A 26,971-nucleotide genomic window follows, 5' to 3' on the forward strand; every position below is an offset into this window, starting at 1 on the left:
TGGAAATTATTGAATAGTACAACCTTCTTGATATTTACTCCAATTTTAACAAATGTAAGCCCTAGAACCGATTACTGTATTGGCGGACTAATCTTCCAGCTGGTGAGCAAGCCAAAGCACGTCAAAACATTTTCGTAAGAATTTCGTTAACCGAATTTTTGTTCGTTAACTGAATTGAATTATTCTAATGGAAGGTAATTCATAAACCGAAATTTCGTTAACCGAGGGACCACTGTACTGTAAAAATAGTCAATAATGAAGAATGGATACAATGTGACTGAGCACTTACCTTTAATGTAGTCAGCTGAATGCACATGGGGCCCCATAATTTTTCTATTTACAGGTATACATGGAGACTATATTAATTGGGTAAAGCAGAGGAGGAGACAGGGCTGGGTGGGTCATCAATGTCGCTTTCTTCAGACAGGTTTATGTACAGGGGAAACTAGCTGGTTGAAGGTATTGGATCATCTTGAGGGAGTGAAGAGGCAGCAGTGGTGGGGCGTGAGGAGACAGCAATGGGGGACTTCTTAAAATAGATGTCCAATTTAGACCACAGTTTGCTTTTTCTTTTCATTATAAATCTCCCTGTAGCAAGCAAGTGCATCTTGGATCATTCTGTCAACTTTGGCAAAACGCTCAACATTTTGATCCATTCCGTCAAACATTTGCATCCCCTTATTAATACAGTAGTAGCAAATGCCTCTGCCATTTGTTTCACTGAAAAATTTTTGGGGGTGCAGGTTCTTCTACATTTTGACTCTATTTTTCCTCTACATTTTTCTGTGCTTCCAGTTCGATAAGTTCCACATTACTTAGCTTTTCTGCTACTTTCAACCAACTGTCCAACATCTTCATTATCAATTTCTAACTGCAGCTGTTTACCCAACTCCACTATCTTGTTACTAATCTCAGAAATTGCTTCATCTTCATTAAATCCTCTGAAACTGTTCACACATCTTTCTCAGGACATTCTTCCATATTCCTTTCATGCACTGACCTGTAGCCTCATCCCATGCTGCAGCTATGTTCTTTGTACATTTCAAGATGTTGTAGTCCTTCCAAGACTCTGACCATTTTCTCACCTTCAGTAGCAGCAACAGCCTGAGCGAAGGTTGTACGTAAATACTGCTAGACCCCGACTTACAACGGGGTTAGGGACCCAAATCCAGGTCGTAAGTCCGACATAGATAAAAAAAAAAATTAAATAAAAAATCTACAATGAAATACAGTACAGTAAAAGTAATAAATAATAAGGAATGGTTACAGTGTGACTGAGCACTTACCTTTAATGTAGTCAGCTGAATGCACATGGGGCCCCCATAATTTTCTAATTATACATGGAGACTACATTAACTGGAAACGTTTTGGTATAGAAAATGCATGTCATATTTGAAAAAAAAAAAATGAAAAAAAAATGGTCACAACTGTGGTGGTCGTAAGTCCCGACGGTCGTAAGTCCAAGCAGTCGTTAGTCGGGGTCTAGCTATTAGCTTTAAAAGCTACAATAGCACCTTGATCCATGGGTTGGATGACAGAGGTAGTGTTAGGGGGAATGTAGACTACCTTAACATCAGTGTGCAGGTCGTCCAGGTGTGGTGGGTGTCCCAGAGCATTATCCAAAATTAACAAAATCTTGAATGCAATCCCTTGTTGCAGACAATACTCCTTGGCTCGTGGAGTGAAACAAGTCATGAACCAATCCTCAAACAGTACTAGGGTCATCCAGGCTTTCTTGTTACTTCTATCAAATACTGGCAGTGTGTGCTTGCTGACATGCTTAAAAGCCCTTGGGTTCTCTGAATGATAGATCATGAAGGGCTTTAGCTTGAAACCAGGAACATTCCCCCCCCCCCCAACAGAAATGTAATTCTGTCCTTGAATGCCTTGAATCCCAGCATTGTTTTCACCTCTTTGTGGATGTATGTCCGCTCAGGCATGCGCTTCCATAATAATCCAGTTTCATCCACATTGAATATTTGCTCGGGCAAATAATTTCCCTCCACGATGACACAATCTAGCTCCTCCTTAAAAGCTTCGGCAGCACCAACGTCAGCACTAGCTGTAGCGGTCCTTAAATCTGTTAAACCACCCATGACTTGCTGTGAAGGTTTGCTCGCACTCATCTCCTGCCTGCTCCTTCAGGCTTTCGAAAAGGCTTCTTGCCTTAGCCTGTTGGGTTAGAAGGCTTAAGGCATACACTCGTCTGTATCTGGTCTTCCATCCATATCACAAGTAATTTTTCCGTCTCATGAATGGGACCTTGTCTTTTCTTTGTTATTATAGTTCCCTTTATAGGTGCTGATCCTTTCACTACCTCACGAATACGTTCCTTGTCCTTCAAAATAGTAGATATGGGTCGAGTGCGAGAAGCCTAGGCCACGTGAAATGGTTGCTACAGTTTTTCCATTTTCATACTGCATTATTATCTTCATTTTCGTCTAAAAAGTAATTGATTGTCTCCTTTTCTTCTGAGCACCACCAACACTCTCACTTATACGCTTTAATCATTCTAAATTTTATTAGATACGAAAATAATGTCAGTACACAGCGCAATCAGTTACGGGATCAACGACAGCCAAACACCAACTAAGCACTCTACGGTGTGGGTGCTGTACACCACGAGGCGACCCAGCCCACGCGACGCTCTCGTACGGGACGGAAACGTTTCGGTCTAGAAAATACGCACGTCATTTGAAAAAAATTTTGGTACCGACTGCGGCGGTCGTATGTGTGAGTGGTCGTACCGACCGAGGTAGGTCGTAAGTGCGGGTGGTCGTAGGTCGAGTAGGTCGTAAATCGAGGATTAGCCGTATAGGAAAACGTCGATAATTTTGGTAGCCGCAATACAGTATTACCCCGCCTAACGCGGTTTCACTTAACGCGTTTTTTCATATACGCGGTGCCTCGCCAGAGCTGAACTTTCACTTAACACGGATTTTTTCCACATATACGCGGTGAGTGTCCGGCTCCAGACGCTATTTTTAGATTTGCCCCACCCGCCACCCTGCCTGACTGCCTGTTTTAGCTCATAAAATTCATACAAATTGCCCGGTCAGAATATAATTTACATTGCTGGAATTCTTATAATTTGGTGATCATTTTGAATATAAACATCATATATTTTGCATTAGACATACAAATTTTAGACAAAAATTTTTCTCAGAGTAACTATGTTATCTTTTGTGCAAAATATATGACATTTATATTCAAAATATTCCTGGTCTTACAAGGAATCCAGCAATGTCAATTATATTATCCTAACTTTAGTTTGAGGTATTATTTATTACAAAAAAGGTAAATATTCTGGTGTTCCCACACATCTGGTGGGACGGTTGGTGGGGGGTGGGGGGGAGGGAGGGACCGACCGACTATCTGTTACCCTGTGAAAATATTTTTTTTGTTTTATTAACTGAAGATATTTGTTTTAGCTCATAAAATTCATACAAATTACCCGGTCTGAATATAATTTACATTGCTGGAATTCTTATAATTTGATGATCATTTTGAATATAAACATCATATATTTTGCATTAGACATACAAATTTTAGATAAAAATTTTTCTCAGAGTAACTAAGTTATCTTTTGTGCAAAATATATGACATTTATATTCAAAATATTCCTGGTCTTACAAGGAATCCAGCAATGTCAATTATATTATCCTAACTTTAATCTGAGGTATTATTTAATACTAAATGTTAAAAACCCTGGAAGGGAGGATTGGTGGGGGGTGGGGGGGAGGGTTGGGACTGACCGCGCGGTTGGAAGAGGGGGGGAGGCAAGGTGGGGTACTTTGATTGACAGATAGTGTCGTGAAGATTATTTTTTTTTTTATTAACTGAAGATATTTGTTTTAGCTCATAAAATTCAAACAAATTACCCGGTCAGAATATAATTTACATTGCTGGAATTCTTATAATTTGGTGATCATTTTGAATATAAACATCATATATTTTGCATTAAACATACAAATTTTAGATAAAAAAATTTTTCTAGGTAACTATGTTATCTTTTGTGCAAAATATATGACATTTATATTCAAAATATTCCTGGTCTTACAAGGAATCCAGCAATGTCAATTGTATTATCCTAACTTTAGTTTGAGGTATTATTTATTAAAATTTAGTGGTTTTCCTCAAAATTTCTTTTTGGGGTCAGTTTCATTGAATTACAGTCAGGTCTCACTTAACGCGGTCAATTGAACCCAGAGGGTCCTGCGTTAAGTGAAATCCGCGTTAAGTGAACAACAGAACATATGGGATTAATTCCAATAGAAACCGGCCCGACCCCCAAACTCCACTTTTTGAAGGCACATACCTATGTTGTAGTAAAAATAACATCTTAATTTTATGATGGTACATGCACACAATTAATACTTAAGAGAAATAGAGAAATACAGTCGCCAAGTTAATGTCCATTCAAATAATGGACTCGACTCCCTCCCTCTCACACTACACAGCCGGCTAACAGATGGTCGGTCGGTCCCTCCCTCCCCCCCCCACCCCCCACCAACCGTCCCAAGGAGATGTGTGGGATAACCTCAAACTAAAGTTAGGAAAATATAATTGACATTGCTGGATTCCTTGTAAGACCAGGAATATTTTGAATATAAATGTCATATATTTTGCACAAAAGATAACATAGTTACCTAGAGAAAAATTTTATCTAAAATTTGTATGTTTAATGCAAAATATATGATGTTTATATTCAAAATGATCACCAAATTATAAGAATTCCAGCAATGTAAATTATATTCTGACCGGGTAATTTGTATGAATTTTATGAGCTAAAACAAATATCTTCAGTTAATAAAAAAAAAAATAATCTTCAGGACACTATCTGTCAATCAAAGTACCCCACCTTGCCTCCCCCCCTCTTCCAACCGCGCGGTCAGTCCCAACCCTCCCCCCCACCCCCCACCAATCCTCCCTTCAAGAGTTTTTAACATTTAGTATTAAATAATACCTCAGATTAAAGTTAGGATAATATAATTGACATTGCTGGATTCCTTGTAAGACCAGGAATATTTTGAATATAAATGTCATATATTTTGCACAAAAGATAACATAGTTACTCTGAGAAAAATTTTTATCTAAAATTTGTATGTCTAATGCAAAATATATGATGTTTATATTCAAAATGATCATCAAATTATAAGAATTCCAGCAATGTAAATTATATTCAGACCGGGTAATTTGTATGAATTTTATGAGCTAAAACAAATATCTTCAGTTAATAAAACAAAAAAAATATTTTCACAGGGTAACAGATAGTCGGTCGGTCCCTCCCTCCCCCCCACCCCCCACCAACCGTCCCACCAGATGTGTGGGAACACCAGAATATTTACCTTTTTTGTAATAAATAATACCTCAAACTAAAGTTAGGATAATATAATTGACATTGCTGGATTCCTTGTAAGACCAGGAATATTTTGAATATAAATGTCATATATTTTGCACAAAAGATAACATAGTTACTCTGAGAAAAATTTTTGTCTAAAATTTGTATGTCTAATGCAAAATATATGATGTTTATATTCAAAATGATCACCAAATTATAAGAATTCCAGCAATGTAAATTATATTCTGACCGGGCAATTTGTATGAATTTTATGAGCTAAAACAGGCAGTCAGGCAGGGTGGCGGGTGGGGCAAATCTAAAAATAGCGTCTGGAGCCGGACACTCACCGCGTATATGTGGAAAAAATCCGTGTTAAGTGAAAGTTCAGCTCTGGCGAGGCACCGCGTATATGATAAAACGCGTTAAGTGAAACCGCGTTAGGCGGGGTAAAACTGTAATCCCATATGTTCTGTTGTTCACTTAACGCGGATTTCACTTAACACGGGACCCTCTGGGTTCTATTAACCGTGTTAAGTGGGGTACAACTGTACTTAAAAAAGTTACATAAAGTCGCGATATATCACGACCCTACCGTAATATTAAAATTTCTTCCTCGTCGTCTTCCTCGGCACATTTTACCAACTGTTCCAATGATCTACTGTCAGTTTCTCTCTGTGCCCATCAGTCAGTTTTCCATGTTTTCTGTGACCTTGTCCACATACCCTAGACCACTCGAGTGATATGCAACACTCACAATGTCATTGATATCCTTTTATTTGGACGGTAATCCTTGGAAGTGTTAACACACACAGGCCACAGGGTTTGCCAACAAACATTCACTGTGTCTTATTTGGGCTCTTTCAATGTTTCATTGATGTTGGTGATGCAGTTTGCAATCTTGCACTCCTTCCAGCACTTGCTAACATCAAGGTCATGGTCTGCAGTTTCCACAATGTTGACAATATGGCCGGATTTGTTTTCAGGTATGTGCAGTGCTCTGAGGAAAAGATGCAATGATAAGGTAATATTGTGCCCTGGGCTGAGACAGAGGCCACCTTACACGCTGTAGAGGAAGTCGGTGTATTTATTGATATAGGAAGTGCCTGTGTGTGCTTACAGCAGCAGGTTACATGTTGAAGGGGAGAGGCAGTTTTAGTGGAAGAGTTACACTCGGCCTCACAAGAAACTGAGAGTGAGAAAGTGTTTAACATTAATAACCTTTTATGCATAAAATTTTAACAGGATTTTCAAGGGTGGCAGTAAGACCCCTCTAAGTTGGATGGCCTTGAGCCCCATACTGTGTATGATACAGTAGTCCAATTTAGGGAGGTCTTTATTTTTTTTTTTTTTTTTACGGGATTAGCCCACCAGGGCACAGGTCAATGACCCATATCAGGGCCTGGGGGTGAAGATGAAATAATAATAATAATAATAATGATAATAATAATAATAATAATAATAATAATAATAATAATAATAATAATAATTAATAAAAAATTGAAAAAAATGTTAAATAAAAATACAGTATATGGTCTCGATTTATGTGGTCAATTGAACCCGTGGACGTCCGCGTAAACCGAGAAACGCGTAAACTAAATAACAGAACATATGGGATTAATTGAAATAGAGACTGGGCCGACCCCCAAAACTCCACTTTTTCCGACAATACGTACCTTGTAGTAAAAATAACATCTTAATTTTATGATGGTATGCACACACAATTAATATTTAAGAGAAATACAGTTGCCGGTTAATGTCCGTTCAAATAATGGACTCAACTCTTCCCACGCTCGCTGGCTCCCTCCCTCCCAGAAAAATGTTTGGGGAAGAGGACTGGGCTTTTAGGTTAATAATAAATAATACCTCAGACTATATTTAGGAGAATATAATTTACATTGCTGGATTCCTTGCAAGACAGCAAATAATTTGAATATAAACGTCATATATTTTGCACAAAAGATAAAATTTTTGCTCTCTCTAAAAAAATTCTTAAATTAGATATAAAATTTGTATGTCTAATGCAAATTTTAGCTTGTTTATATTCAAATTAATCACTATCTTATATAAATTCCAGCAATGTAAATTGTATTCTGGCCAGGTAATTTATATGAATTTTATGAGCTAAAAACAAATATCTCAAGTAAATAAACTTCACCAGACACAATACGTGTTATTAATGAATTATATTGTTCATTTTGCACACAAACATTAATTCAATCAAAAAGACATTCAGTAATAAACAATAATGAATCTTTTGTACATAGAGAAATGACGCTGTTTACACAATTGTGCACGTCTGAACGTTGGTGGGCCGCTCAAACCCATCAAAATTTTAAATTGTGCAGTGGGTTTTTTTTGTGTCCAAATAAAAAACGTCGAATTAAAAACTCACGAAATTTGAGAACCTACTGTACAACATTTAACCCTTCAAATGTCTTCAAAGAGACCACGAAGCAGTGAAATTGGTGTGAGTGCTTCCAAGTGTATGCACAAGTCACTATCTATCCAGGAAAAGGGTGAATTTCCATGGTCCGGCACCAGTCAGGTCCTGAGGTTACCAGACTAGAGAGGTACAACCTGTACTAATAATATTAAAGGACCATAAAAAAAAATTCAATACGTAGTAATAAATGATATATGCACAGGAAGTTCTCGCTTAACGTCGTCCCGTTTAACTTTGTTTCAGTACTACGTCGCTAAACTTTAGAGACCAAAAATTTGTTTAACGTCCCGGTGATCCAATACTACGTCGTTTTGTGTCGTCACGGACTACATTTTACTGTGCATCACCCGCTCTCGTCTGGCAGCGCTACGCTCTCCTGGCTTGGCGCAGAGTCTCAGTGACTCACCCTCCTCCTCCACTCCCACCTTACTCCCCGCCATCCGCCTCCTCTGCTTCACTACCCATCACACACTCGCTCTACCACCTCCGCCCATCACTGAGTACCAATACAAACTTAGTACGTAGTTGTATATGTGTGCATTATTTTCTATAGAAATGGCAATATTTTTCTGTGTATGCAATGTATTTCATGGGGCAAAGGGAGGCTCAGGAACGGAACTTCCGTATTTCATCTATTTCTTATAGGGAAAATTGATCCACTTAACGTTGTTTCGTATAACGTCACATTTTTAGGAATGTAGCCCCGACGTTAATGGAGGACTTACTGTATGTTGTGTTGCCAAAGTAAAAAAAAAAATTGAGACCTTGCAATTGTGTGTAAATGAGGCAGAAAGTCAGATCAGCAACCTGGGACTTGGTCACAATTTTAATGATGCCATATGGCAGCAGGGTCTTCCATTAGACAACACATTATGCTTCCAATATCTTCCCAGGGTGTAGTACCGCCTTGTTTGGTAGCTGCCTACTACCTGTACAAGGATCTATTGAGTAATGAACCTATTATAGTACAGTGTTTTGAAGTAGGTATTTTATGATGAAGTAAGTTGTGAGTTAGAGATACTGTATGAGTAACATGCTTCACCATCACTACTGTATACTGTAGTGTACCAGTCTTCCCAGTGTTTCTTAGATCACACTGTATTAGCCTCCTTCACCACCTCATCATCCTAAATACAGTGTCCTCAGAGTAGACCATAGTTGCTTCGGGCCAAATCTGGGCTGTAGGGAGGGTGGGTGAGTTATTAAAAAATAACAGTCATGATTAGACATGTGTGCAACATGGGGTTAGTGGACTGACTGGTACATTGTTGTGGAAGAGGAGCATTCTTTGTTGTTTCTTCCAGATAATAATGTGTAGTTCTTACTTTAGGTTAACACTGATAGTAAGTCACTGGTGATCTTTGTCTTATGTGGCAGGTAGTGAGTAGGTCAACAGAATCCCTTTAGCAACCTGATAGAAGGTTGACTTTTGAACTACTGGTCTCATCTCCCATTACCAGACAGGATAAAAAGTTGGCTGGATGGGCTACATACTGTATAGCTGAAGAAGCTGGTGACTTATATTCTCTGGTGTTGATCCTGAGTGTTGACGTCAGGGAACCCATTTTGCAGAGACATTAAACATTCCCAAATATTCCTGGATGATGGTCATGATTTTCCTGTGTGAAATTCTTACCATCGTGCTTATATCATTGACTTTGGTACACATCATACTCGAGCTCACAGCCCGGGATGCAGTTGCCTCAGTGTTGATTTCTGAAGGCTGTCTTGATTGGGGGTCCTCCTCAATTCTTTGGTCCACCTTGCTGAGGCACATCCACTGTTCACTATCTGTTGCTGTGTAACTTTCTTTAATTGGGAATTTTATGCCACTCCTTTTAGCCAAAATCTATAATAGTCTCAGACATCATACTTATAACTTTCACTCAAACAATAACTGTATAAAATTAACAGAAGCAAATTCCTAATCATTCAACTTTATATTACCAGAAAATTAGTTTATTAAATTATCCCTGAGTAGCAGAACCTTTTGAGATTCCTTCATATACGTAATGATGAATTCCATGACAATAGAGTGGTGTGTCACCTTGTATCTACAGTCTCATTTATCATAAACACGTTACTTGGGACAGGAACTAGCATGTTAGGTCATTTATTGTGTAGCTTAGGTAATTACAACTACAGACAGACCCCGACTTACGACTGCTACGACTTACGACCGTCGGGACTTAAGACTGCCGCAGATTTTTTATTAAATTTTTTTTTTTTTTTTTTTTTTTTTTTTTTTTTTTTTTTTTTTTTTTTTTTTCAAATGACACACGCATTTTCTATACCGAAACGTTTCCAGTTAATGTAGTCTCCATGTATAATTAGAAAATTATGGGGGCCCCATGTGCATTCAGCTGACTACATTAAAGGTAAGTGCTGTCACACTGTAACCATTCCTTATTATTTATTACTTTCACTGTACTATCCATTTATTATTCATTACTTTTACTGTACTGTATTTCATTGTAGATTATTTATTTTTCTATGTCGGACTTACGACCATGTCGGACTTACGACCTGGATTTGGGTCCCTAACCCCGTCGTAAGTCGGGGTCTATCTGTAGTTTATCTGAAGCAGTGTAAACAATTAGTGACTTATTTTTTCTGTTTAGGAGAAAGCTGTTGTTGAGGAGAAAAGCGCTTCATTGACACCTGTAGCAGAGGAAGAAACAGTCGAGGATGTAGGGGAACACTCCTCAAACAGTCAACTGTCAACCATACCAGAAGGGTCTCCAACTTCTTCCTCGGTAGAACAAGATGCTGTAAGTTTAAATGCTGATACAGTGATTAGTCAGGATAAAGACGACAAACAAAATGCCTCGGACTCCAGTGGGACGACGCAGGAGGGAGTGGGGAAAGAGGAGCCAACGCCAACAATCAACGCCCCACAACAAGAGGGAGACAAGCAGCAGGTGTCTGCAGTAAGTCATGTTCCACTGTCATGCCCCAGCAGCTGTCCCCATCTGAAACCCAACCCCAGAGTAGACCAGCTTGTACAGCAACACACGCCCCTTGTAAACAAACACCACCGTAAGGCCCGTTGCACCCCGTACCTCACTCCAGAGCTCCAGCATCTCGGTGTTGGATATATTAGCTTGTCAGTACCCAGAAGACTGGCACTACACTCATCTAGTAGTGAGAGTGCGAGGTTGAGGCATGTGACGGGCAGCGGAGGTGTTGGTCGGGGAGAGGAAGGCAGGCAGAGTGGCCGTGCCTCCTATGTGTGGTACCCCGCTAGAGAGTCTTGTTATTGGTCTCACTCGCTCAATAACACGCCAGAAAAGGTAAGGTATTGTCCCCAGTCAGATGGTAGTTTGCATCCATTCCTCGATGGATCTTCTCTCACTGTTGAGTATTCATCCCTCTTTTCTACTACAGTACAGCAAAACTAGTGAGTAATTTTCTTATGATGCTTTATTATTTCAAACACATAAGATTTAATATACTGTATAGTGAATGATTTGTTGTTGAAGCAGCTTTGAACTTTGGATGTATCAATCATTTATGCAAGTCTTTAGTGCTTCTAGTTTCTTTTTTCATATTTCATCACTTGAAAGTCTGGCTATAGTTGGCTTCCTTTTCCGCCAAACTGGGAATACACTTAAAATATTAGTTGTCGTACTATATTTGCACTCAGACTGTTGAATCCTTTAATGGCTACATTCATGTGTAGTTGTGTACCAACCGAGTCCAGACTACACCTCAATCATTCTTCTTCCGGTCAGATGATATAGATCCATCATCTTTACTATCTTATCAAGTAATTTGAGCACAACAGATGCACACAACACAAGAGAAGCTCTTCATCTCACCTCACCTCCCTGATGCCTTCATTATATTTGTGTGAGATTGTAGTCAGCAGTGAGTACAGTAGATTTCTTATTACACTTTTTTGTTGCTTATTACAATGTGAAGGACTGTCATTGTCATCATTGTTTTATGGCCATTTTCTACAGTTGTCTGGGTTCGCCACTGTTACCTGATGGTAGCTCTCCATGCTGCACAGGCTATTGTAAACTCTCTTTTGAGGATCCTAACTCTTAATGGTTTTCTTACAGCCTCTGCTCATGTCATTTTTGGCCTACTCCTTGCTCTCTTCCTTCCACATTCAGGCTTATGCACCTCTTGACCTTATGGGCTCATCAATTATCTCCATTTGTCCAAACCATCTCAGCCTGCCTCTATGTAGGAATTCACTAATACAGTACCGTACTGTACTCTCAATGCCCAGTCACCCTCTTAGCTCTGAATAGGGCCTTCTGTCCTTCAGTGTCACATTACACATCCATCTCACCATTGTCATTTCAGCTCACTCAAGTCTACTCATGTGATCCTCTTTAACTGTCCATGTTTCACTGCCATACAACATCACACTTCTCACACCAGCCATATACAGTATACTGTACCTGCATATTCTTCCTTTCACTCGGATGAAATGTCCACTTGTCAATAAAGGCAGCAGCTCCCTAAAATTCCTGCAGCAATTTCTGACTCTTACAACTGAGCTGGCTTCAGCACCCCCACCAACAGTGATCATGTCACCCAGGTAACAGAACTCATTGACACAGTCCAGGGACATATCCACAATGTTGAGTTTCTCTAGTTAACTGCACATACACAACACATAAAGTCAGCAACATCCTGCACTCTGCCATCTACTCCGTTACACGTCTTGTGTACCAGCCTTTCACACTCATTGCATGTTTTTGTGTTGTTGTCAACACCTTCATTACAGACAGCACGTGGACATTTTCCACTGATCAATACTATTGTTGTAAAAGTTGAAGCCTTCTGAATACAGGTATAAAATTTTAATTAGTTTAGTACCTTGTGTTTGGTTGTCCACAAAACCCAACTTTCTAGCTCTTTTACTGTATTTGTAAACAAAGAAGAAAAATTCCCACTTAACACGTCAAGTCATTAAAATGTTTGTGAAATATTGTTGATGAAGATAAAAGAGGCAGAGGTGACACCCTGAACATTGAAGTGTTGGTGACAGAGTGATTTGGCCATAAAGAGTCATCTACAAACGAAAATTTTGTTAGTACACAGCGCGATCACTAACGTAGGGACTTGAAAATACGTAATTTGAAGAAAAAAATTTGTACGACTGCGGCGGTCGTATATCTGGGTCGTTGTATGTCGAATAGGTCATAAGTCGAGGAGTACCTGTAGTGGGTGGGCAGGGACCACTGCTCGATATACGTGCAACTTTGTGGATAATTTCAGCTCCCTACAACTGAAGACACGATTTCAGAGTCTGCCCACGGTGTGAGATGCACATCTGATCCGATGCTGAATTTCTTCATCATGTCTGCGGTGGTGGACTGGTGGGAGCCGAGATACCGAAAGTGGGTAACATTAGAGATGGTAGTACAGTACTGTTAAACTGGGTGGATGGTGGAGGTGTGTGTGAACCAGGGGCAGGTTGAAAGAGAATCTGAGTCTTACGTACATTCACCTCAAGGCCGAAGTGTGCATACTTATCCACATCGGTGTTTCGGTTTAGCAATGAATGGTAGTGCTCTTTCCAGCACTGAAGGAGGCCTTCATTGTCTTTAATTATGAGGCTACCTTCAGATGAGCGGAGGGGGGACTGCACCACGAGTGACTGGCCCATAAAATGTTTTAGTGGAAATAAAAAATTCGCACATCTTGTGCTGATCTGCAAGTTTTTGTGTTTCACATGCTTTATTTTTAAGCCAGTCGTTCTTTAGATTGCGAAGTTCCTGTTGGCCTGCTGCTTTCTTCTTGCGGAAGGTATCAGCTTTGGTCTGAGTCTGAGGGTTGTTCTGCCAGTCAGTAAATGCAGCACGTTTATCATCGATGAGTACCTTGATTGCTGGGTTATTTCATCAAACCAGTCCTGGCATAATCTTTTGATCTGGCCAAGGGTCTTTCTGCAGATTTTTGTTATAACAGTATTAAGAGTATCCCATTCGGCACTGGGATTCACGTTGTCTGCAGTTGGTTTGTTTATAAGCCCCTGTTGGAGCTGCTCTCAGAAAGCATGTGCTATCGCTGGATCCTCCAGACGCTTAGTGTTAAAACCTCTTCAGGAGGCTTGCTGCCTTCTCCATTTTGGGGCGACATGAAGTGAGAGCTTGGATCTTACAAGTTGATGATTGGTGTCGCGGTGATCTGAGCCACGCATGGCATGGGTGATGAGGACATCTCGGCGATCTCTTTCTCTGACAATGATGTAGCCAATCAGATACCAGTGTTTGGATCGTGGGTGTTGCTACGATCCCTTGAACTTGTCGGCCTGCCTAAATAAGGTATTTGTGATAGTGAGGCTGTGAGCAGCACACTTGCTGAGGAGGAGTAGGTCATTGGGATTACACTTGCGTAGTCCATTTCTCCCTATGGTTCCCTGCCAAATGTTAGCATCTCTGCCAACTCTGGCATTGAAGTCGCCAAGGAGCACAACCTTGTCTTCTCTCGGGATAGAGGTTAGCACTCTGTCGAGGTCGGCATAAAAGGTCTCCTTGATGTCATCTTCTGCATCCAGTGTTGGGGGTATGCACTGATGAAAACGGCATGACGTGAGTGATTCAGTGGGACTCAAAGCGCCATGAGGCGCTCGTTTATCCCAATAGGCATTTCAGTTAGCCTGTGTAGGATGCATTGGTGGATGGCAAAGCCAACTCCATAAATGTGGTTTCTCTCCACAGCAGGCTTACCCTTCCAGAAGAAGGTATAGCCAGACCCCTGTTCTGTGAGTCTACCCTCATCTGGGAGCCGGGACTCACTAATTGCTGCTCTGTCGATGTTATACCTAGCCAGCTCTTTTGCCACAAGGGCAGTTCTTCTTTCAGGATGCTCATTTGTGCCAGTATCCAGAAGGGTCCTGACACTACATGCAGTGACCATAAGAGGTTGTATGGTTTGTTTTTGTTTGGATCTGTTTATTTTGATTGTGTTTTCGACCGCATAAGGATGACCTTAGTGGGTGCGATTGCCCAGTCAGGTTGGGTTTTTAGGCAGGCTATGTTTAGGGCACCTTTTTTTGCCCCCTCCCCTTATGGGGTGAGCAGAGTGTCTCCTTGTAAGGGCTGCTCAGTCGCACAGACAGGACCATGCTGCCTAGATCCCAGTGCATAAACGACCATCTTATCTGTACCGCCCATGTGCAAAGTTGTGACTAGAGACTCCCGGCAGTCATTTCTGCCTGTCCCTGTCGCCACTCGTTCATTGCCATAGACGTTTTGGGGGTATAGAAGTTTGATGATGATGAGAGGTATGATAAGCTGGGTGATGGCTGTGTGTGTGTTGATTTATGTGGTGAGGCAAGAGCACAGGCTGCAACCACACATCTTGGCTCTCCCTTATCCTGATCCAGTGGTGCAAGTGTTGCAACAACTGGGGAGAGGGAGAGTTGGAATGGACTGCCGATAGCCCAGTTTGTTGGGTTTTGCCTTAGTAGCCCGTCCTTCAGGCATTGCCTTCGTCCGCCGGTGTATTCGTTGGGTTCCCATGGTGGTCACCTGTTCCGCCTATATCACCGTTGGGGTCTTGTTGGAGCTCTGTAAGCATGTCTACCTGATGCGGGGCTCCACCACAGATTTTTCGTTCAGGGTTTACTCCCAAAGCCTTATACTGTGCCTACCATGATTAATTCGCAAGGCAGCGGGCGGTGGTTGGTAGGCGCCAGGACGTGTCCACATGCCAGTGAGCCTGTGTGCCATCCATCTGGGGCCCACTGCTACTCCGAGATCCCCTGCTGATCTAGCCTGGGCGTACGAGGCACCTAGTTACCGTGTGTTGCCACAAGGAGGCACAGCAGGAGTCTTGATTGTGACGAGGCTGTGTACTGACAGGGGGGACTTATGCAAGTTGCTTCCCTGTTCGCCATGAGGGCTAGCCAGCGGTGGCAGCTGAAAGAGAGAGGGAGGAAGACGTGCTTGCTCTTTAACACTAACATAATGCTGCCACACTAGATGCATTTCACCACCCTCTGTAGTGTGTGTGCACACACACACACACACATACACACACATGGGAATTAGCCGTTTGGGGTGGGGGGGGGATGTCGTGGTCACTTTCACCCCCAATAGACCATTTTCCCTCTGGCTGGGAGGAGGGGAGGTGGGGAGATTAACACGTAAACGGATTATGAAAGGCAGAGAGGTTTTTATTTTTTTGCTTATAAAATGTCTCCGACTTGACTTGAGAATATAATTTACATTGCTGAAATTCTTGCAAGATAGCGATTAATTTGAGTATAAACATCCTTTATTTTGCACCGTACATAATAATTTGGGTAATTAACTAAGTACATTTGATTACTTTTACTTAATTTTACTTCTACCTCTTCACCACTGATTGGCTAATTAGCCACTTGGGGGATCAGTTTCGTTTCTGTTACGCACTGTTGGCAATTACAGGTTGTGATAATTTACGTGGTTGCAGTTTCAAAGCTTTGTGACATCACTAATGTATAATGAGTCTCCATATGCCCTGGTTTATTCAATGATCAGTTGTCTAAGTGTAAAAGTTGAGCCATCATGTATCAATTAATGTGAAAATATATAAATTATAATGTAAAATGTTATAAGCCAATGGTTTAGTAGTGCTGTTAATGTGTGTAAGAGTCTTGGCATGTCACCTCACCTCCTGACTCCTGAACAAACTCTTCATCTACTTCTAGAAATCCTACAATGTGCTCGGCAAGCACGTACGCACGCACGCACGCACACACACACACACACACACACACACACAGAGTGAGGGTCTTGTTATGTGACTGCATGGAGGTGAATTAAAAGATCAGCTGTTGAGGAGGTTATCGCTCGGCATCACTGGTACATGTTACCACTCCTTTCCACTCCATCTCTCTAATTACTCACACCTTTCAGCTTTCTCACTCCATATTTTAAAATGTTATGTAACGTAATGTTCAAGAGATACAACTTTGCTCATTTATACTTATACTTATCACAATCTCTCTAAAAATACTTTAGGTTTTGTGTTTGTTCAAGACATCTTCAGGTCATGAGACCCACTAATCCCCCCACCCAAGAAAGGGTGACGTGACATTCCATCAGAAGGTCAGTAATGAGACCACTAATCCTCCACCCTACCTCCACCTGACATTGAATCAGGTCTCCCCCCCCCCCCAAAAAAAAATACTTAAACATTCATCTTTATTCAAGACATTTTCAGAAAATTCTCTCGATTTTCAACCTCGGAAATTTTTGGAAAATTCTGGCTTTGGAAATGATTTTCCGAGCAAATTTAAATTCCAGCTATCGGAGATTTGCAGGTTTGAGGGGTTCCGGCTAATGGAGATATTATAATACAGTTAACCCTCACTTTACGCGGTTAATGTAACCCGCAGGGTCCCGCGTAAAGTGAGAAACGCGTAAAGTGAATAACATAACATATGGGATTAATTGAAATAGAGTCCGGGCCGACCCCCAAGCTCCACTTTTTGACGACACACAACTATGTTGTAGTAAAAATTTTATCTTAACTTTATGATGGTATGAAAAAACAAGTAATATAGAAGAGGTTGGGTTAGAAAAAATAAAGGTTAACATAGGAAAAATAAAGGTTAAGTTAGAAAAACTAAAAGTTAGGTGGAACACTTACGGTAGTAGAAGAGATGGGTCGGCGTACGGGGATGGAGGCTGGTTCCGAGGCAGAGGGCAGATTACTGGCCCTCAGGTGAATCACCATTACTAGGTGAATCACCATCACTGTCACTTACAGTTGTCAGGGCTTCCCTGACAAATGCCTCAAAGTCATCTTCACTGTCACTATCACTGGCTTGGGCTGGCTGTGGTGGGTTGCGGGCGAAGAACTCGGTTATGCTTTTTTGACGGCTGGTGTTTATGTTGTCGTGATACACCGTGATGTACGGCTCCATAGCCTGCACCAGCCGGGTATGGAAGACTTCATAGCGGTCATCGTCATTGTCGCGGGAAAGGAAGGACTTCATTTTCTCTGCACACTCCATGGCACCCTTAATATCACTATGAGTTAAACTGTGTTCTTCGGAGAATGACGCACCTTCTTCCTCCTCTTCACTGACGTGATCTTCTTCCAACATCTCGTCGGCAGTCACTTCAGGATCTCTAATCACCTCCAGGATGTCGTCGTTGGTGGTCTCGGAGAAGCCTGGAACTGTAACAGTCTGCGCAGCTTCTCTGGCAAGGTCCACTGCTACTGCAACATTCTGAACCTCACCAGTCACAGATTGACTCCTCCTCTCACCTGGTATTCCATGCAACACATGTCTCCATGCGTGACGAATTGAAGCAATAAACAGCTGATCCCATGACTCCACCAAGTAGTCCACAGCTTTCTTGATGTTAAATACTCTCCAGAATTGTTTGAACAGTATTTTTTGCTGTTCCAACTGTTGATCCTCATCTTCTTCGCTCTTGCTATCGGTGGTGGTGTCACTCAGGTTACGCAACTCTTCCCTGGTGTTGGTGTAGTCGTTCATGAGTTTGAATTTTTTTGTTGAGAATGCAGCTTTTACATTATAGATTAACTCTTGGTCCATGGGCTGTAATATAGACTTAGTGTTGGGAGGAAGGAAGACCACTTTTACGTTGGGGTGACGATCTAACAGTAGGGGCGAGTGTCCTGGTGAGTTGTCCAGCAGCAACAAAATATTGAATGGCACATTCTGTCGCTCACAGAATTTCTTTACATGGGGAACAAAACAGTCATCAAACCAGGAGAGGGACAGTGTAGAGAACATCCACGCCTTACGTGCGGTCAGCCAGTGGACATTTAGCTTTGTCATGTCCATGGTTTTGTAGGCGTGCGGCTTGCGTGCTGTGTGGATCACCGATAACTTGAGCTTACAGGTACCGGAGGCATTGGTGGTAAACAGGACGGTGATGCGTTCCTTCTGCATCTTCCGGCCCCGAATCCTGCGGGCATTCTTTACAACGAAGGACTTGGAAGGTAGCTTTTTCCAGAAAAGACCAGATTCGTCCATGTTAAACACCTGGTCGTCACTGTACTGTCCTTCCTCCATAATCTCACGTAAAAACGGAGGAAATTCCCTAGCCGCAGCACGGTCAGCACTCGCTTCTTCAACACCAATGTTTATATTGGTGATCTTGTTCCGGATCTTAAACCTCTGTAACCACCCAGAGGAAGCATTAAAGGGTTTGGGCTCTAAAGTTCCCATCTTTCGTGCCACTGCCATGTACAGTTCACGTGCGTAGTCCTTCACAGAGTGCGTGTCGACCGCCATGTTCCGTCGCGCCTGACGCACCAAGTTCCTCACAAGTAACTTTTCTGTCTTGAGAAGCACCTGGTTGTGAAAATACTTGATCATAGAAGCACCTGTAGACTTTGTGATCTTCATGTGCTCCTTTATCTTGGCTGCATCCTTCTTTATTGTTCGAATCGTAGATTCATTCACACCATGCTGGCGCGCCAAATCAACCTGCCTTGTTCCTTTCTCCAACTCTTGGATGATGGTATACTTCACCTCGTAGCTTAAGGAACGTCGTGTCTTCTTTGGCTTAGTGCCGCTGGGTCCAGATAAGGAAAGGTTTCTCTCTGGGGGTGGTGGTCCGGCGGAAGCCATTTTACGGAACAATGGATGCACGTTTACACGGTGTGGCCTTGAGGGATGAAACTGCCACGGCTAGGTCAAGCGTCGTCTTTCTTCCCTCCCTCCCTCCCTACCCCGGGTGGACACGTCATAATACTTTAAGCCAATTACAGCTAGCAGCAGAGGGGGGTAGGGATGCATGGCCAATCACAGTCCGATACGTCATATGACGTCAGTGATAACGCAACAAAGACACACACTGCGCAACCTTACCGCGCGGCTTGCCCAAGCGGAGGGAGGAGGAGGGAGAGGCGAGGAGCACAGGCAGGCGGGTGGCGGGTGGGGCAAATCTAAAAATAGCGTCGCGCCGGACACTCTCCGCGTAATGGGGTTCACGTACCGCGTAATGTGAGCACGTTAGGTTCTGGCAAGGCACCGCGTAAACGTGGAAACGCGGAATGCGGGACCGTGTAAAGTGAGGGTTAACTGTACTGTATTCTGTACTATGCTATAATATGCTATTCTATACTATACAGTCAACCCTCACTTTACGCGGTCCCACACCCACATTCCGCGTTTCCACGTTTACGCGGTGCCCTGCCAGAACCCAGGATGCTCACATTCCGCCATTCCGCGGTGGGTGTACCCCTTTACACGGGTGAAGTATAGTTTTTTTTATTTAGCTCATAAAATTCATACAAATTATCCGGCCAGAATATAATTTACATTGCTGGAATTCTTACAATTTGATGATCATTTTGAATATAAACATCATACAGTAGATTTTGCATTAGACATACAAATTTTAGATGTAATGTTTACTCTGAGTAAATATGTTATCTTTTGTGCAAAATATATGACATTTATATTCAAAATATTCCTGGTCTTACAAGGAATCCAGCAATGTCAATTATATTATCCTAACTTTAGTTTGAGGTATTATTTATTACTGTACCTGGTTTTCTCCCCAAAATTTCTCAGAGGAAAGAGCCAGCGAGTGTACTGTGAGAAGAGGGGGAGGGAGTCGAGTCCATTATTTGAATGGACATTAACTTGGCGACTGTATTTCTCTATTTCTCTTAAGTATTAATTGTGTGCATGTACCATCATAAAATTAAGATGTTATTTTTACTAGAACATAGGTATTGTGTTGGAAAAAGTGGAGTTTGAGGGTCAGCTGGTCTCTATTTCATTTAATCCCATATGTTATGTTATTCACTTTACGCGTTTCTCACATTCCGCGGTACCCTGTGGGTTACATTAACCGCGTAAAGTGAGGGTTGACTGTACTATACTATACTATACTATACTATACTATACTACAGTGGTCCCTTGGTTAACGAACACAATTCGTTCCAGAGTGTCGTTCGTTAACCGAAAATTTCGTTAACCGAATCCATTGTTTCAATAGGATATTGGGTTTATTGGTTCCAGCTCACCGAAAAGTACAGTGGTCCCTCGGTTAACGAGCACAATCCGTTCCAGCAGGTTGCTCGTTAACCGAAAAACTCGTTAACCGAAACCATTGTTTCAATGGGTTTTTGGGTAATTGGTTCCAGCTCACCGAAAATTGCCTAAATTCAACAAAAAAGGTAGAAAAGTACACTTACTTTGAGGTGTGTATGTAGAAGGCTCCTGGATGATGATGATGATGGGAATTAAAATGGGCGTGGAAGAGAAGTCACCCCATGGCACCATTTCACCCATAAAATTTTAGTTCTCTTGGTGTAATTCAAGATTATTTTCTTTAAATCAACACTGCACTGCATTATATATTGTCAATATGTAAAATAAATTTCAAAATGACCAATAATTTGCTTGGAAACATAGAAAAAAGCGTTTAGTTGAAGAGAGTCTCGCAAAAATGTTACCTCCACTGAAAACAGAGACTGGCACTTGTATGGTGTGTTGACAGGCTGGATGGCACCCCAGAAACTAGTTTCTTTACCTTCAATTATGTTCAATAATTGTTAAAACGACTAAAAAAGTTAATATTAAACTTTTAAAATTATTGAATAGTATAAACTTCTTGATATTTTCTAAAATAGTAAGGAATTTAAGCCCTAAAACCAATTACTGTATTGGTGGACTAATACTACAGCTGGTGGACCGCCAAATGCAAGAAAAACATGTGGAGGTCGGCTCGTAAAACTCGTTAATCGAGGGATTGCTCGTTAACCAAAGTTAAGAATCTTATGGAATGTAAATCGTTAACCAAAATCTGTTAACTGGCACGTTAACCGAGGATCACTGTACACAAAGTAAAAAAAAAAAATGCAGTTAAGTACATACTTTGAGGTGTGTATGTAGAAGGTTCTTGGTTGATGATGATGATGGGAATTAGAAGTGGGGGCGGAGGAGAAGGGAGAAGAGAAGGAAGTGGGGATGGAGGAGAAATCACCTTTCAGAGGACCCTTGCTTGATGTCGTTATTTCACCAATAAAATTTTAAGTTCACCAGGTGTAATTCAAGATTTTTTATTTAAATCAACACTGCACTGCGCTATATATTATCAATATGTTAACTAAATTTCAGAGTGACCTATAATTTTAATGAAAAAGGCAAAAATATTCAAGACACCAACAAAATAGATGTTCACTCCACTGTCAACAGAGCCCAACTGATGCCTTGTGGTTGAGTCAAGCGACTGATGGGCTCACAAAAAAACTAGTTCCCTGTACTGCATATATATCAATATGTTAAATAAATGTTAAAATGACTAATAATTTTAATAATTTTAATATAAAAAATGCAAAAATATTAAAGAGCACAACTTTATTGACATTTACTCCACTGGAAACGAATGTAAACATAGAACAGATTAATGAATTGGCAGAATAGCCCATCAGTTGATCAGCTGATGCTCACAACAAAACGTGATGTTCGTAATGATTTCGAATCAATTTTTGTTCGTTAACCGAATTGAAGATTCTTATGGAAGGTAATTCGATAACCGAGGGACCACTGTATACTCTACTATACTGTATAGTACAGTATGTACAGTACAGAAGAGTTGAGTAAAGTACAGTAGAGTACAGTACAGTAAAATCACACATTTCGTATGATTTCATTTAGCTTTTTTGAATTTCGCTAGCATTATCTAATGTAACGAAGTCTTATATTTACGTAAAATATCGTGAGTTTCGCGAGATCCAGCCAACTCGTGTTTTGTCAACGCGAATTGGTTGTTATGTGATTGATGATTAGGAGCGCTGTTTGTAAATGCAACTTTGCATCTGAATGTTGGCTATAGCATGATTCCATCTTCAACATTTTGAGTGTGGCGCGTTATAATGTACTGTATACAGTTCACGTTCGACATCACATTTTGAATTGATTTGTGTCTTTTGTTTGTGAAGTGTTTTTTAGAGGTACTGTAATTCTGTTGTTTTTTTTCAAATTTGGCTGTTACCATAAATACTGTATGAAAAGAATAAGTAAAAAGAATGTTTAGCAGAGGACTAATAATTTTACACCAGCGCTCTCTGTTTACATCACATGATCAGTTGAATCGTGCGGTTTTTAGTTGCTCAGTGATTTTCACGTTTTCTCCAATTTTGTTGTAGCGATGAATATAGAAAGACAAGGTAAGAAAAATGTTTCCAAGAAGCGTTCTGGTGGTCGATTCCGATGGTGAACGTAAAAGAGGTTTACAAGAATGCAACTATCGCGTTGTAACCCCACCATCCTAGTGACCGCTCGGGCTGTTATTGTGTGCTTTTTTGGGTAGTGCTACCACCTGTCTAGTCAAGATAATGGCCTCTACTGGGGGTCCTACTGGTGCTGGTGGGACAGACACATAGCTGCCAAATAAGGAAAAGGAGAAGGGACTATCATAAGGGAGTTAAGTTTGCCAAGTGCTTGATGCAGGATAAGCAGCGTGTGATTAAGTTACTTGAGGAAGGCCTAAAAACTAGTTTCCGGAAATCACAGTCAGGTCAATTAAGGCAGAACATATCATCTGGAGGTTATAAATGGGAAAACCAGAGGTTGATGTAGAGTGGCCAGTCTATGTTGTTATTTTTACCTTTAGTTTATGTACGTTTTGGCAAAATTTTTCTAGTCTATATTACACAAAAAAATACAAGATCTTACAGTAGAGTACAGTACAGTAGAGAAAAAAGTACAGCACAGTAGAGTACAATACATTACAGTAGAGTACAGTACAGTACAGCACAGTAGAGTACAGTAGAGTACAGAAAAGTACAGTAGAGTACAGTAGAGTACAGTACAAGACTGTACAGTACAGTACATTAGAGTACAGTACAGTACATTACAGTAGAGTACAGTACAGTACAGTACAGAAAAGCATACAGTACAGTACATTAGAGTAGAGTACAGTACAGTACAGTACAGTACAGTACATTAGAGTAGAGTACAGTAGAGTAGAGTACAGTAGAGTACAGTACAGTACAGTACAGTACAGTACAGTACAGTACAGTACAGTACAGTACAGTACAGGGAGCCACACTGATATAATATGCTTGATGGTACAGTACAGTAAGGTATGCTATAACGAATCTAATTGGTTCTAGAACCTTGTCCGTTATAGCATTCGTTTGTTATAGGATTAATCCATTCCAGGCCCCCAAATACAACCACTTAACACTGAAAAATATAATATAAAATTGTAAAAAAGTGCATAAATATGCATCTAAACCCCCGAAATAAAGAATATCATTAATACTTGTTAAAAAAAACAATAAATTAGTAAAAAAAAAAAAAAAATTTTTTTTTTAAATAATGTTAGCTTGTAGGAGTTTTAAATTATAGCATTTTCAATTTTATAGACAAAACCGATCATAATAGGAATATTCATAGAAAATCAGATTATAGCATACCCCACTGTATTAAATTATTATTAAACTTGTAATAAATTTAGTTATGTACAGGTGCTGAACCTCTTGATTTATGTGTGTTTGTAATGCTCTCAGTCCATTTACACCTTTTATTCTTGAAATATGACCGATATTAAACATCATTGACCGACAGCTCGGTGGTGTGGGCTGCCAGCGCTGTAAGAAAAGTGCTCGTCCATCCGATGCATGTCGTTAGATGCGTTGTATGGATACAGTCTATAGTCACAGATTACTACAGTATTTTGTGCTGCAGTTCTATATAATAGGTGCATTTGCCCTTGAATCATGCCACCAGAGTGTCCTTTAAGTTCTTATGGTACCGGTGATGCTAAGAAGCATAAGGCCATTGCCATTGAGATTAATATGGATGTGCTCAAAAGTTATGAGAGGTGTATGAACAGCTGATAATAAGCATGCCCTTGAACTTAGTGAATCTTCCGACTATTCATGATAGTATGTGCTAGGAGAGTGCTAAGAGTGGAACATTAATCAGTGCATCTAAGACCTTGTATTCCCAAAGTTGAATTATGGGGTGAATGAAATGAATGTTAATGTGATAAAACACCAAACTCATGAAAATGTTCTCGTCAGTATGCTTGTGATACATGTACAAACAAAGGCCCAGAGTACTTTATATTTCCTGGTTACAGTACCGGTATGTGTCTACTGTAGGTTTTCATTGCTATAATATTTGGTACTTTTGTGTAAATAATTAAACCTCCTAATCCACTATTTTAATGATTGATCTGTGCCTTTTTTATTTACGACATTTTTCAAGAAAGTAATTATCGCATAGTTCGAGGTTTCCTGTGTGCATGATTTTTATATTACTGAAACACAGTTAATTCCGAACTCTTTTAAGATTTCATATTGGAGACTGACTTAGTGTATGACTGAGAGTGTATTATAATAATAGTGTTTAAAGATGTATTCAAATAGGGAAACTTCTTGTAATGCTTCCTGCATTTTCTGAAATATTTTTAATGACACGATTTATAATCTGGGGGTGACCCATACTGCACCCCAATGGTTGACACCCTCGGCCTCAAGTCCTCCTCAGCCCCAACGTTCCGTCTCAAGCCACGCCTTCCCACAGCCTCGAGATCCAGACATGAGCACCTCGAGAATAAATGATGGCCGAGACAACAGCAGCAACATTTATCTTAAGGTGCTCTTGTTTTCCTCTGATACAATATGGTACTGTACTTGTATATCTGGACTTATATAACTAAGTGTATGTTTGTGCTTTATGTCAGTAAGTCATTGTCTTCCACACATTATATCCATTTCCTATTCCAGATGTTCCTTAGTACACCAGACCCTAGATAACACTCACCCCCAGCCCCATAACTAACACTCACCCAGACACAACTTGCTCACCCCAGGCCCTAACTAATACTCACCCCAGGCCCCATAACTACTACTCACCCCAGGCCCTAACTAACACTCACCCCAGGCCCCCCATAACTAACACTCCCAGGTCCCATAATAACACTCACCCAGGCCCCTACTTCTTCCCTCCCCAGGCCCCCTAACTAACACTCACCCCAGGCCACATAACTAACACTCACCACAGGCCCCATAACTTCTTACTCACCCCAGGCCCCCACCATACTTACCTCACCCCAGGCCCCATAACTAACACTCACCCCAGGCCCCATAACTTCTTGCTCATCACAGGCCCCATAACTAACCACTCACCACAGGTCCCTACTTCTTACTCACCCCAGGCCCCCACCTAACACTGCACCCAGGCCCCCTAACTAACACTCACACCAGGCCCCTAACTAACACTCACCACAGGCCCCCTAACCTTCACTCACCACAGGTCCCCCTAACTACTTTCACCTGGGTCCCCTAAACCCAACACTCACCCCAGGTCCTCTAATAACACTCACACAGGCCCTCTAACTTCACACTCACCACAGGTCCCCTATTAACACTCACCCCAGGCCTCTAACTAACACTCTACACAGGTCCTCTAACTAACACTCACCTACAGGCCTCCTACTCACTCACCACGGGCCCTCCTTCTTACTCACCCAGACCCTCTAACTACTCACACAGGCCCCTCAACTAACACTCACCCACAGGCCTCTAACTAACACTCACCCCAGGCCTCTAACTAGCACTCACCACAGGCCACATGGCTAACACTCACCCCAGGTCCCAACCTAACACTCACCACAGGTCCTCTAACTAACACTCACCACAGGTCCTCTAACTACCCCTCACCACAGGTCCCTAACCCCTTTCACCACAGGTCCCCTAACTAACACTCACCACAGGTCCCCTACTACTCACCCCAGGTCCCCTAACTTCTTCTCACCCCAGGCCCCATGCTTCTCACCACACAGGCCACATGCTACTTCTCACCCCAGGTCCCACAACTAACACTCACCACAGGTCCTCTAACTAACACACTCACCACAGGTCCCCTAACTAACACTCACCCCAGGCCCCTTCTTACTCACCCCAGGTCCCATAAGTAACCTCACCACAGCTCCCCTAACTAACACTCACCCACAGGTCCCTAACTAACACTCACCAGGTCCTCTAACACTCACCCCAGGCCCCATAACTAACACTCACCACAGGCCACGTGCCACTCACCCCGGTCCCACAACTAACACTCACCACAGGTCCTCTCACTCACCACAGGTCCTCCTAACTAACACTCACCACAGGTCCTCTAACACTCACCACAGGTCCTCTAACTAACACTCACCACAGGTCCTCTAACACCTCACCAGGTCCTCTAACTAACACTCACCCCAGGTCCTCCTCTAACACTC

General features: G+C 41.5%; 1 protein-coding gene across 1 annotated transcript in view; it reads left to right on the forward strand.

Annotated features, from left to right (window-relative positions):
• Nucleotides 1-25,310, forward strand: part of LOC121861999 (transmembrane protein 245-like) — an 83,280-nt gene extending 57,970 nt beyond the window's left edge. Inside the window, exons 8-9 of the mRNA XM_042359927.1 lie at nucleotides 10,406-10,714; nucleotides 25,182-25,310. Of these exons, the coding sequence (XP_042215861.1) occupies nucleotides 10,406-10,714; nucleotides 25,182-25,310 (438 nt within the window). The remainder of the gene's footprint in view (nucleotides 1-10,405; nucleotides 10,715-25,181) is intronic.
• The last annotated feature ends 1,661 nt before the right edge of the window (nucleotides 25,311-26,971 follow it).

This window comes from Homarus americanus, unplaced genomic scaffold (genome assembly GCF_018991925.1).
Source record: "Homarus americanus isolate GMGI-L3 unplaced genomic scaffold, GMGI_Hamer_2.0 scaffold25013, whole genome shotgun sequence".
Lineage (NCBI taxonomy): Eukaryota > Metazoa > Arthropoda > Malacostraca > Decapoda > Nephropidae > Homarus > Homarus americanus.